Consider the following 14,130-nt stretch of genomic DNA (forward strand, 5'->3'; position numbering starts at 1 on the left):
ATATATACACCGGAGTCCAGGCCCTTCCCGAGCTGTAAAAAAATGGCGGATGTTGAATCTCTGTTCGAATTCGTCCACATGGAAATTGTGGCATACTTTCTTAATAAACCTGGAAAAAATGTCGATGTGAGTATCAATTTGATTTAAAATTGTTCTAGATTAATTTAAGATAACTGAAACATAAATGGTGATAGTAATTGTAGTGTTTGATCCTTTTAGAATGATGTTATACAAAATCTTGAACGCCTTGGGTTTGGAGTTGGGCAAAGACTTGTGGAAAGGTAAGGATATTTGATCCTTCTCGACCCTTTACCACCCTAACATCAGTATACATATTCTCCAAACTATTTTTCATACATTTCGTAGCCTGCTGATAAGGAGAAGTTGTTTCACAATCAAGAGTCTCTGTAGTTGGTGATCATTTCCTCGTATTCTCACAACCTTATATGTGGTCGCAGGGGTAATATTGAAAGGAGAAGTTAGAAGCTCTTTACTCTTAAGGGTTAAAGGGTTAAAGGGTTAAAAATTATATATTTATCTCAAGTGTGTATGGGTTATGATTCCCTAGTCAAATGTGCTACAGATTGCTGCTTTCGAGTCATTCCTAGAGTCTTTCATTTTGTGGAATTCCCTGCAAGTCTATTGCTATATTAATTTGCAAATTGAAAATCCAGTGATTTATGGAAACTTGAATAATCATGGCTCTTCAATCACTTTGTAGATTCACTAAAGATTCAGGTCGCTTTAAGGATGAACTTGAGATCATGAAGTACATTTGTAAAGATTTCTGGACAGCTGTTTATAAGAAACAAATTGACAATTTACGAACAAACCATCAGGTAATAAATGTAAATGTAAACTTTGCTTACATTGGGGATATTTTCAACTCTTAAATTGCATTATCTACAAGAGGAATCACATTTAAACAAGTGCTATCATAGCATGTAATCTTCACCTGGTGGTATTATTAGATATCATTATTGTCATTAATAATTCTTATTTTTCACCTTAGGGTACATATGTACTCCAGGACAATAATTTTCAGTTGTTGACACAGATGTCAGATGGAAAGCAATATACAGAGGATGCACCCAAGGTTTAACTTGCAAAATTTGCTTTCTAATTTTCATTTTTTAGCTCCAAACACTTTCATGTAAATATGTAAGGAGAAGAAAGTGTTAATTCAAGATGAAGATATCACTTTCTAGCCAATGCATATATCTATCTGAAATGACGCTGTATCCAACTTGTGAGAAGTTACACTCAAATCACTTTTGGGAGTTACAACTATTCCAGAAGCTGCTATCTATGGCCTAATTCTCAATTCTCATGCATTGAGTTAGAGACTCACACAAACAAATTCAATCTTATGTTCTCACACTGAAACTATTATTTCTCATGCTTTTATGGTTTCTTGTTTAAACTGTTCATTCTTAGATCACAAAATCCTGTTTTAGCATAATAGCAATGAAATAAATTATCTTTATTTAAGTATAATTTAGTCCTTTATTCCTTTTGTACTTGGTTTGAACACTTTCCAATGGTGGAAATTCTTGCTCCAAATAAAGGAATACATGTCTTAGCTACTTCATCAGTTTTTAACAATTTTATGGGGAGCTGTCCCATACCCCCCTTCTCAGGTAGTTGATGCCAACAGCATCTCACTCCTTGCCAATCAACTTGAGAGCTCTGGATTAAAAATGATAGAATGTACACATCTTAGCGATAGTGTACCAGTGTGTAGACTCAGCTTGCCATACTAGTTTATTGCACTTTTTGCCAAGATTAGGGATCTCTGCCTTGTAGTTCACAGACCACATTGTGTTTTAATATACATTTTTTTTCAGTTCTTAGCCTTTCCATGTGGTCTTATAAGAGGAGCTCTATCAAACCTTGGTCTTACCTGTTCAGTGAGTGCGGATGTGTTATCCATGCCTAAATGTAAGTTATCATCTCTTCATTTACACTGGGGCAAGGTTGGAAATATAGCAGCCTTACAATAAGCTTGCAAGGCTGTACATCAGGCCCCAGTTGTTTGTAAGGTGGATAATGTTATCCATGGGATAAATCTGTATCTGGGAGATAGGGCATCATCCACTCTGATGGATAGTGTTATCTGCCCTTTGAACAACTGGGTCCAGTTGTCGGTTGTTAGTCCTATTCCAGGTGATCAGGTTGTGTGAAAGTGCTTTGCAATTGAGTGTTGTAGAACTGTTAAACATTTGTGAATGCTGAGTTTTAAATGATGTCACAAATCTTTTTGGTTTTAGTTTTAATTATTTGTAATCTTTCTTACTTTATCTGGGTGTGGTTGACTTTGTTCTACTTTGCTTTACAGGTAAATTTCAAATTGTCATTCCAAAATCATAGCAATGATTTTACAGAAACTCACATTTTAAAGGTTTCTTCCCTAAATGGAAGAAGAGATTTTTTTCTCAAGACTGGTGATACGCCAGCACTGTATGTGAGAACATGCATTATTGACAAGTTGTAGAGCTACTGAAAAAGAAAGCCAAGTTTGAAGTTTTCTTGAACTTTACTAACTACAGATTGTAAATAAATTATCAGTTATTTGTAGAAAGTTAATGTAATTGTATAAAAATGACAATCTCTCAGTCTTTTATCTACCTTGTATTGTGTCCTAATATCATTTCAAAGGTTTTTACTTTCTTAGTGGTTGTTTTGGTGAATGATGTATATTATAGACTTTATAATCAATTTATTACAGACTGCCAATACCACATGGTGATCTATCTCAAATATTCCTAATAATAATAATTATTATTAGGAATATTATTATTCTAACAATTATTGATTGAAGCATATTGTTAAGTGTTTATTCCTCTGCATTATGAATGTGCCTATCATCTTAAAGAGGTAGGATCCAATGTGGTGAAATGTTTGCAGTTTATGTTGATCAAGTTCAGATGCATATGATTTACAAATGGTTGCTTTAAGAATTTTGCATTCATTGTTAGATCACTACGATTTTCTTGTTTGCCTCTGCCTCAGAAACAGTGACCAGTTGTTTTACAAATTAGGAAGCATTTCCACATAGGGAGATGGTAGAGCTCTAAATGAACATTTTCCTTCTATTTGTGTCAGATGGGAAATCTTTGTGGTAGCCTCTAGTAAGATATGGGAGCATCCTGATATGACTTTTCAGTGATGTGTTCCCTATGCCAGACTTGAGTTAATCAGTCACTGTAATATTCTATGGAGGCTTTAATAACCCTCCCCTCCCCCTCCCCCTCCCCCTCCCCCTCCTCCTCCCCCTCACCCTCACCCTCCCTGTGGGGGCTTCCAGATTGAGCATTGTCTGGAGGGAAAGTTGGGAAGGGGTTTTATTATGGAGGGGGGTGAATAAGAAACTTTATTTTCTGGATGAGTGGCTTTTTTTTTTAAAGAGAGAGGAATGTAAAGGGGCATTTTTGTGACATATATACATGGAAGAAGGGCAAAATGATCCTTAGTACTGTATTTTTTGTCCAGGCTTCTTACGTCTCCATCATTTTCTTATTTTTTCGGATCTTTTATTATGAAGAAGAACTTTAAATGGGATACCAAATGCAAACACTGTCAAAGACTGTATTTTGAATGTGCTGTTATGTGCAAGTTTATCATTGACAAAACATTGTGAAGAACACTTTATTTCCATAAAAATGTGTGCATGAGGTAGTTGCATGAAATGAAAACAAATACACAAAGTTTTAGTGTATTTTAAAGCTTTGAATGTGTTGCAAGTGTCTTCTTTTTTAAAAGGTCAGCCAATCATCTTATTTCCTTTGTTACTTTCCATCTTTTCAAGAACAACACCTTCTGTGAAGGTTGTGCTTTGAAGTCTCTGAAAAAAGTAAAAAAGACAGAGAAGGAAAAGAAGGGTGAAATTGATTACCACAGTAGGGAGGGAATGCAAATGTTAGACATTAATTGAGAAATTGAGGAATTTATGAAATTAATTGAGAAATTGTTAAGAAAAACCCAATAACTATCAAATCTTTTTCCTTTGTGAATGCACAGCTTCTGTTCTTTCAGTCTATACTACTTTCTTTTTTTTAGCATTAAAGTGAATACCAATTGGTGAAAGTTTCACCCAGAATTTTATACTTTAATGCACTTTTTTCACTTTAATATTTTAATGCATAAAAACATTCCAAGAAGGTTAACACACCTCTAAAGAAGAGCCTTCAGCATTACAGAGCACTTTGACAGCGGTGATGGGTACACACAACATAGAGGCACAGGCTATGATCCAACCCAGGCCCTCAGCCCATTTAGGGTATGGTCTTTCCTCGTATGTCAGGGGCTGATACTTGATGACACTGAACAAGAAGATTCCCTGAAATAAAACCGGTGGGGTAAGCAAATCTTAGACTACGAGCAGTTCTGCCTTTCGGCAAAGTCCGTCGTGCGAGTCAAAAATATCAGTGAAAACACAAAATAGCAGGCTTGAAACAAGGCACGTTTTTGTCGCGTATGATCCCATGTTTCTTGAACGAGTTTCTGTAAAATCTTAACTTCAGATCTCCCGGTAATTATGGTAATCCTATTATTTTATCAGTCTGACCCTACTGCCAAGATTTTCGTGTTTAGTGATTATTGTAACTGAAGATGAGCAGTTCCCAAATTATTTATTGTGATTTATAAACTTAATCACGAAATGCAAGCTATGGCAGATACAATGCGTAAAAGAAGTTTGATCTTTATTTACTTACAATCACCATCACAGGCGAAACAAACTTCCAACAGATCACCCACCACTTGGACACAGGGTACCCAATAGTTCTCGCGATTTTCTCTGCGAAGTTTTGCGCTCCTGCATGATCAACAGTGTGACGAGTAAACGAGTGTTATTTGCAACTATTCTTCAGAAGTAACTTAGTATTATCAACCGAGTAGATAACGTAAATTGATCACCGTTAAGAGTTTAAAAGACGACGCAGCACCACAGTTTCTATAGAAACTTACCCCCTTTATTCTACAGAAGTGGTTCTTTGTACTAAATATTTAAATGCGAGTTGGTTACCCTGCGAGAATGAGCCGAATGCCGACGATGTCATGCTAAGTTTAATTAGACAAATTTTTAGTTCATCAATCTCAATGAAAAAGTTTAATTTGTGTAAATCGGTATCATGCAAAAAAAGACCAACAAAGTGTGGTAAATGTGGGCCTACAGTAATTCAATGACGACAAAGGTTTTCAAAGAGAAAACGCGGGGAAAATTCGTTCTAGAGGATAAAATTGGGCAAAAACATCAACTGGGAGCAGGCCTTACTTATTAGCGCATCAGCAAGAGCACATACTGTAGTGCCAAATAATGAGGGTTTCCTCTTCCAGACCAAAAGTAAAATTATTTGAATATGTGTCATTCTCACCATAAATCCAGCCGACAACCATCAACTCAAATATTACCAAAAATAGTAACGAAATTCCAGCAGAAAACGAATCAAGTAAGTTGAACACGTATATACCTCCCTGAAATAACATTAAGAGATATTTAAATTAGATTAAATCTTTCGGAAGTTTTCGGACACTTTTCGAATTAAACAAGTTTCAAATTTGTGCTCGTCAATAGAATCGTAACCCTTTTTGATTTCAAATAGTGATTACCATCTAATTTCTCCTTACAATATCACCCCTGAATCACACATTTAAGTCACAAAAAGGCAATGATCACCAACTGAAGAAGTTCTTGATTACTGAACAAATTCTCCTTGTCAACACCTTGAGAAATGTATGAGAATAGTATGGAGATTATGCATACTGATATTAGGGTGTATGAGGTTAAAGATGAAACCATATGGGTGGTTTGTAACTTTCCGAGAATGAAATCGGATATTAAAAAAAAAAATCATCGTGAACTGTGTCAAAAGATGGCGGGGAGTAGGAGGGGGGAGTAGGGATTACATTTGATCGCGTAGTCTGATCGTCCGGGTGACAGTAGTCCTAAGAAGGACTGACACTGTCGGTAGTGGTGACTGACATTTCCACAACCTTAGCGGAAGTCATCGTCCGGGTCGAGTGAGGTCATAAGTCCGGTTCAAGTGAGCTGATTGATCGGTTGAGGTTGTTGAAACGTCGGTCACAGCCGACAACAGTCCTTCTCAGGAGAACCTCTCCCGGCGTTACAAATTTTTTGGAGGATTTCAGAAAGGCAGCAGCGAACCAAGTTAATTGCACATATTATATTCTTACCTGTGTCACACAGGGTAAACCCAAAACAAACATGATCAGGCACACGACCAATACAACAGCTTCCCTGTATCTGTGTAGCATCTCGGGGTATTGGTCAATGATGGCGGCTGCTACTACTTCTACTTGTCCAAACTGATAAGTTCCAAGTGAGAAAGGCACAGCACGGGCGAAATAAGGACGTAAAAATGTGAAATAAAACCTTATCAGGTAAATAAATCAAGTCTGAATTCTACGTGCAACTCAGAAAAGCTTAATGTACCGAAACCGTAAGTGAGAGCTCAGAAATGATCATAAGTGCTGTCAGAGCAGCTAGTTTCCTTGCTAACCCACATGTCAAGGGCCGGAAAATGAATACGACTAAATCACGAATGGTGTGTTAAGTCGTATCTGATCGGCCGAGCCAGAGAGATCATGTAGCTTGAAGAACCAAACACTTTTTTTCTAACCATGCGCGTGAAAACGCTCATGATTAGATTACAATTGGCGACTCTACTTGTACCTAACTGGCTGAGCTGTTAGGGCCATGTAGTTTGTGCAACCAATTAAATCAATATATTTCCAACATGAGGTAAAACAAGTTTGAAAGCTTTTTCGTTTAACACGGTTTAGAACTGTTTTCTTCATAGAAGTTGCTTTACCTGTTCTTTATCGACTTCAAATTTAGCACAATGAAAACACAAGTTAATGATAGCTCAGTCTCTAAAATTCAGTTTTTCAGTTTTCCAGTTTCCCGTCGCTGACTTTCTTTTAATTAAAACTGGTTTTATAAACTAAACATGTTTTCTAGGTGTGAACGGGGCAAAAGATAGCCTTCAGTTACCTGACTATCGAGACCAAGGGTTATAAGCATGAGAAAGAAGATCACAGACCAGATCTGTGGCGCGGGAAGTTCTGCTAAAGTGGCTGGGTAGACAATAAACACCAGACCTGGACCTGCAGGTTAAGTAACAAGCAAAGTCGGACCATTATTGATGTATAATGCTTTAAACAAACTTGCGTTTGTGATCTCTTGTGTACAGTGGGTTTAATGTAGGTTTCGCCCTCTGCCAGTTCGCCTCATCAAGTACAACAAGTTCGCCCAAATTTTAGCAGTTCACCAGAAAATCTTTAACACGTTACCTCACAGCAAAACGTGTTTATTTTTAACGAAATCATGATAAATTTCATCATCAGGCAGATCTCTTGCTCTTACCAAAACGCCCTATTAAAAAAAGTATGCTAACTCGCTTTCAAGCTCCGGTGGCCCCTGTGTTGCGCGAGTGCGTACGTTGAAGACGATATTGCTTGATGCTGAGGCATTTTAAAGGAAAAACAGTGTGAGTAAACGGCTTGAAAGATTTAGGGGTTAACCGGTCAAATTTGACACAGCGAATGCGTCAAGATGGGGCGAATTGGTCAGAAGTCGAACTTGAAATGGGGCGAATTGTCCGGATACCTAAAGTAGTCTTTAGGGAGGTGATATAGAAAGGTTTCGAACTTCTTTCGGAAGCATCGGGCGCTGGGAGATCTTAGTTTCTCGTGAGTTTACGAACCATCGGATCTTTCGATCTCGCCGTCGGATGCTCTACGAACTGAGTGACACATAACTCGATGATGTACCGGACCATATACAGGGTTTCGTTGTGAAAGGAGTTTTATATACCGCTGAGATAAAGAGTGTAAGAAGCGACTTTTGTGAAAATGGTTATGGCCAGGAATGTCGTGACACCGTTCTTTAAAATTAAGTAATGTACCTTGAGAGGCCACTTCCGCTGGGGTGCTCCCCTGGATATATGCCATGTGGCCCACTACGGCGAACACAACAAAGCCCGCAAACAGGCTGGTGCAGCAGTTGACAAGGGAGATAACCAAAGCATCCCTGAGAGAGAACAGTTCATTAGTTTTTCTTAGAGTCATTTCATAAATCTCTGATTACATCTATTTCAAAAATCTCCTCTGGAATAAACTAGTCCTAATATTTGCTACAGAGGAGAAATTCGATGCCTCAGACCTAGTCACTCTCGGAGATTAAGTGGTTAAGTGGTTAGACCACTCAGTAAGATTAACCCTTTCACTCCCAAGATCTAATTAGTAATTCTCCTTACTATCTGCCATACAATTCTTATGATGTTAGTTCAGAGAATTTGGTATTGGATCAACTAATAATCCCATGATTGATATTCTTCTCTATTCTCATCACCTGCCTGCTTGATATTGTATTGATATTGTAAGGAGAAATTCTGTCTTGGTCACTTGTGGGAGTGAAAGGGTTAATGAAGTAACAATTCTTCAATCCTGAACACAGCGACTGAAAACTGCTATGTTTGATGTAAAACTATTCACACTTACTTATAAACGTTGTTCTCTTTTTTGTTGTAGCTTGCAAATCCTATGAGAACTCCAAAACCGATTGTCAACGAATAAAGGATTTGTGATGCTGCATCGATCCAAACCTTAAAGAAAAAGGCGATCTCTTTTGAATCTTATCAGTTTGAATCACTAACCTAAATAACATCCTTTAGATTGTGACAAGCAATCGTTTCCCGTTCTTAACATATCACAACTCTCATTTCAGTGCTTATCTGCAAGGAAATTGTGAGTTTTCAGTTGAATGAGGCGCAACGGAAGTTTGCGTTCACATTTTAACGTTAAAATTGTGTTGTTGTCACAGGCGACCAGCTCCGTTTCCAGTGGCAACATTTCGTTTGACCGCTTCTAGCGGCTTTCACGTATAGCATTTGGTGACGCCCAGCTCTTGAGATTCGGTTATCATCGGAAACAAGAAAGGTTGCCCGTGACAACATCATAACTTTAACGTCAGAGCCAGTTACCAAACTGTTTCTGTACCTCACTCAACTTGAAATTGAAGTGAAAGGCCTATGCCGGAATGTTAAAAACGGTCTTATCGAGGACGCGCAAATTTAACCTCATTTAACCTCATTTAACCTCATATTATTGGCCACCCCTAGACCTTCATGGATGTTAAAACATCCATGAAGGTCTAAGGATGACCAAGGATAGAGAAGATTGAAAAAGATTCAAAGAAACGACTTTGGAAACCTTAGGCCGAATTTTTCAAGGTGAACAAACGGTGACGCAGATCTCAAAAAGTGATTTACCTTCGGGTCTGCGAGTCTTGACCAAACCGGTGTCACGTAGTACACCATACCGCTTGAAGATCCGGGTAGTGTCAATGCCCGGATGAAAAGAATGATCAAGAACACGTAAGGTAACGTAGCTGTGACGTAAACGACCTTGCCAGTTGTACGAATGCCTTTCCAGATGCAGAAATACACTAGTACCCAGGCCACAAACAAACACGCTACCAATTTAAGGTTCATATAGCCAGGTTCGTTAATTCCTTCAGACATGTCAAGAACATTGTGTCTGTAGAGAGATTAGAGAATGAAATGTTACATTAAGCTAACACCCTAAAGCTGATAAATTTGCCTGTTCTCGATATACGTTTGCTGAATGAAGAGTTGGTATTAAGATAAAAAGTTATTGCTAGTGATTCCGTTTATTTTTCATCCTATGTACTTAGCCTTAAAAGCAGCTGGTAACAGTTTTTATACTTGTGGATTTTATGGTTCAGTTCTTACACCAGAGCTATTTCAGTTGTTGGGAGAAATTGCAAATTCCAGTTAATACTTTTGGCTAAACATTGGCGATATGCGGTTATCATAATATCAACTAAGCATGCTGCCTCAGAAAAGAAATGATCTTTAACACGCAATCTTGATTTAAAAAACAACCAAAAAAAGTTAACCCCTAAAAGCGCTAAATTCTCGTCAGACCCGGCGTTTGTCTCGAGCATGGGACAGCTTATTGACTCTGATGAGCGTGACGCATAAGATAAATAAGATAAGACGTGTCAAGGGTACTTACATGAAGAATTCCCTGCTCGAAGACACCCTCGTGGTGTTTGTGATATTGCTTTTTGAGCCGACTTCGTAACAGCTGTCCGTATTCCAGGTATGGTGACAGCCAACCCAGGGGATGTCGGGCTTAAATGAGTTATAAAGATAGTAGATACTCCAAGCGAGGATGACATTGTAATATACAGACACTAAAAATGATACGGTCACCATAGCAATGCCTACACCTAAGAAAGAATAACAGTATTCGTTAATTTTTTTTTTAACAAAAAATATTTCATTTTAAGTGTTCCCATTGGTTCACTTAACTCCAGTTATCAGTTCATATTCTGAGTCACCTTATATGGACATACATTGCGCAAACTGGTGCAAAGCCCAAAAAATTCTCCTTATATCCGAACGTTCAGGATTTAATGGAAATTGATAAAACAATTATTCCATTCAGTGATATGGTAATGGTTATGGCCAACTTGGCGCGTCATATCTCAACGGGTCTCATGGAAAATTGAAGAGAGTAATTCACAAAGTCATTGCTATGTTCGGCAAAGTAGCAAAGATACAACAGAAAAAAATAAAGCAGATTTTGCATGAGAAAAAACTTTTAAACATGGCTTAGATGTCGGATTAACAAATATTGTTGATGACAATCATTTGAGTAACTTGGACGGAAGTCCTTATCGGAAAGATCGCTTAAGGTGACCTAATGCCTCCAAAACAACATGCACCAACGATGCGCACGCACCATTCTTCGTGCCCTTACCTGAAAAGAGAGGGGAGATTTTTGCCCACGCCTTAATAGGCCCTGCCTGAAGAACTTGTCCAATGCTGAGTTCCATGAAGAACAAGGGAATACCCCCAAGGAGAAGAAAACAAACGTACGGGATAAGAAAAGCACCTAAATAGTAAAGAAAGATCATATTTTAAATTTCTTTTGTAAAGTTAGACAACCATACAAGGGAAAAATGAATGAATGAGTAAATAGATGAAATACCTATATAGGCGGAGCCTCATTCCCAGGGAGGAAGAGAGGATCCTGGAGACGAGGTTATCATGACAATACAATATATTCTAACCAATTCATTAAAACGCAGCGCGTATTTCTAGAGAAGTGTTTCTGGCTTTTCCGCTCTCATTGAAAAAAAGATGATAATTTGAAACACGAGATACTCTGTATAGTATCATAACTAATACTTCGTACGTATTAAAACTGATCCAAATCCCTTTAAGAACTTGCAACGAGGACCTAGCCATTTAACCCCCGTTGCGCATCTATCTTCTCCTTACAACATCACCCCTAAATCACGCATACAGGCGATGAGAATAAAGGAAATGATCACCAACTAAAGTAACTCTTAATTGTAAATTAAACTCTCCTAATCAGCACCTAGAAAATGTATAGAGAACATTATGGAGAATATACATACTGATGTAAGAGTGTAAAGGTTTAAAGAAACAGCAACGATTACGGCGTAAGGTCATATTAAGTCATACCTCCACCATTTCTAAAGCACATGTAAGGAAATCGCCAGAAGTTCCCATAACCCACCGCGAACCCAATACAAGCGAAAAGAAATTCGAGTTTTCTTCCCCAGTGCTCTCTCTCAACAGGCTCTGGTCCAATCATCTCAACACAGACTTACCAGCACTTCGGCTGTTGCGCTTTCTAGAAAAAAGGAAACAGTCAGGTGTAAATGATGAATTTGTCAAAGAAGCAAGTTTTCCAGTCAAACGTTTCACTCTGAGCGATACATTTGCATGTTATCGGAATTAGTTTTGACTTTGTCTGAAAAGGAACACATTTTGTTGTAATTAAGCACGTTGAAGAACTTCTAAGGGCCTATTTACACGGTACGACTTTGTCGCATGCGACAAGCTTACGACAGGCTTACGACACGAATTGTTTCGTGTAAATCAAACCTACAACTCGCTTACGACTCTTAAGTCATGTCGTAGGCCTGTCGTAAGCTTGTCGCATGCGACAAAGTCGTGCCGTGTAAATAGGCCTTAAGGGTGGGGGCAAACTTGTTGCCTTTGATGAGGCGAATTCTTCGTAGTGGAGCGAGCTAGCAAGTAGAAGACTGGTAACAGGAGTTCCTCTGTAAACCGATTCAGGAGAAACACCCGTAAATGAATTTAGGATTGTCATTAGTAAAATCATTATACTTTCGTAGCAAGCATGGCGTGTTGCCGGGGGTTATGCTCCCCTAGAAAAAAATTTGAAATTTGAAACTCTCAGAATGTGACTCCAGCATTCTGGGGTATACATTTTAATGATTTTATTTTTGCCAGACATCGATGTTAGAATCAGTTCAAAACCACTTATTTTCTGCCTTTTATCAAATTCACGCAGAAGCTGGCGCATATTAATCTGACAGCCGGCGCATTTTCGCTGCTTATCGGCCTCCAATGACAATCCCTTCAATAGATCAGTCTTTTATCATGGTAGACACGTGGCGTTTGTCTCGATTTGTACACCATTACAAAGTCTGGAGTAAAATCTCATTGGTAATCTTTTTCGTTCTATTTTCATAGATTTAATGCTGAGGCAGTGGTCGTTTTTGATAATGCAGTAAGCTTAATTTTGTTTCGCCTGTTAAAGTTTGGTGTTTTCCATGAGGTCTAACTCATTTCTCTGTTTGCTTTGTTTTTTAAATTTTGAATATTTTGTTTTGTAAACACCACATGTTGAAACCTCTGTCAAAGGAATCACATATTCCTTGATTTAGACACAAAGAACAACAATTGGCTTCTGTAAAGATGTAAAAGAACAACTTAAGCACTGCCTTGCGTACATGCATGTTTAGAGACCTCAACCAGTCGGAACGAAAACGCGATGGAAGAGGTCGATTTTAGTATTAGAATTTCGCGAATGGCCGGATGTGTTTACCGTCTCTAACGGCGCCACACCTCTTCTGTGACATACAAATGTATGTAAGCAGTGATGGGTTCCAAATACAAAATTGAATAATTTGCCCACGGAGTTTCTCTTCTCAGACCACGCAAATTTTGGTGATTCACGTCGTTGTTTTGCAAAGGACGGCTAAGAAATGTTCAGAGTTATAAAATGCACCTGCTGAGTTATTGTTCTGCCAATTAGATGTTTTGTTTTGCCTCGTCCTAGTTGCCATTTTCGTCGTCATCCTGATATCTATTATTATCGAGAGCATTTTAAAGGGATTTCAAGTGCCTGCACTCACCTTTTTTAAAGCTTTCACAATGTCTACTCAAACCTTCCAAGTATCTTCAGATGCAAAGATAATGTGATTTTTGTCTCCGTCAAGACGATAATGGTCATTGCGAAGCCTATGAGTCAAATTTCACTTTTTTCAACCTTTCAACGCCTCTAACTGCGGTAGGATTCCAATTCGTTAAATTTTGATCGCGCTGAATTAGATTTTTGTGACGCAATAGTAGAGTCGCGTAGAGCACAGTCGGTAATAGTTAGTACACGCGCGCTGGCGGGAAAGATGACGGCATCGTCATTTTCCTGTCAAAGTTTTGAGAGGAACTTTAGAGACACTGAGAAGGAGCCAGTTTCTCAAATATTTCATGAGAATAAAATTTAGAATAAAGCTTTTTTTCTTCATCTAGTTATTTTTCTAAATTGACAAAGAAGCGAATCCATTGAAATTATTTAGAAATTCAAATAACGTAGAACGCTGCCAGAACGCTGCTATTTCGCAAGCGGGGAAAGTGACTAAGAGATGCAACATTATATAGCACTCGGACCAAACTTGTTTATTTAAAATTTGCCGACTTTTACAACCAAAATATGCGGTTTATGACCATTTCAGAGCTGGGGAAGCAGTCCATACGGCAAAAGACAGATCGAGTAACTGACCAATCAGAGTGCTCGGATTTAACTCAGGGTTACCTTGCCATATAATGAAGAGAAGAATGCCATCTCCTTGAGTTTTGTCAATGATAATTACTAGAAAAAGTGGATACGATATTTCGTAAATATCTTCTAACTACATAAATTTTGTTATTATTATTATTATGGTGTCTCATCCAAGAACACACAGGGAAGGATTTTTGGGGTCAGGAACTAAAGTTAAAGTTGCCGACTCGCGTTACT

General features: G+C 38.2%; 2 protein-coding genes across 2 annotated transcripts; one reads left to right on the plus strand and one right to left on the minus strand.

Annotated features, from left to right (window-relative positions):
- Nucleotides 1-2: 2 nt before the first annotated feature.
- LOC113670571 (trafficking protein particle complex subunit 6b) lies at nt 3-3,725 on the plus strand. Its single transcript, XM_027186734.2, has 6 exons — nt 3-126; nt 220-281; nt 722-839; nt 1,013-1,096; nt 1,848-1,941; nt 2,339-3,725. Exons 1-6 carry the CDS (start codon nt 43-45, stop codon nt 2,368-2,370), a joined length of 474 nt encoding a protein of 157 aa, XP_027042535.2. The 5' UTR covers nt 3-42; the 3' UTR covers nt 2,371-3,725.
- On the minus strand, nt 3,718-13,435 carry LOC113670561 (sodium- and chloride-dependent GABA transporter 1). The gene is made up of 13 exons (XM_089211153.1): nt 13,250-13,435; nt 11,544-11,715; nt 10,813-10,947; nt 10,063-10,279; nt 9,294-9,561; nt 8,524-8,627; nt 7,929-8,053; nt 7,016-7,128; nt 6,196-6,327; nt 5,376-5,475; nt 4,716-4,816; nt 4,172-4,339; nt 3,718-3,844 (listed from the first exon to the last, which is right to left on the minus strand). Exons 2-13 carry the CDS (start codon nt 11,674-11,676, stop codon nt 3,764-3,766), a joined length of 1,677 nt encoding a protein of 558 aa, XP_089067279.1. The 5' UTR covers nt 11,677-11,715; nt 13,250-13,435; the 3' UTR covers nt 3,718-3,763.
- Nucleotides 13,436-14,130: the final 695 nt, after the last annotated feature.

The sequence above is a fragment of the Pocillopora damicornis genome, chromosome 7 (genome assembly GCF_964200805.1).
Source record: "Pocillopora damicornis chromosome 7, jaPocDami1.2, whole genome shotgun sequence".
NCBI lineage: Eukaryota > Metazoa > Cnidaria > Anthozoa > Scleractinia > Pocilloporidae > Pocillopora > Pocillopora damicornis.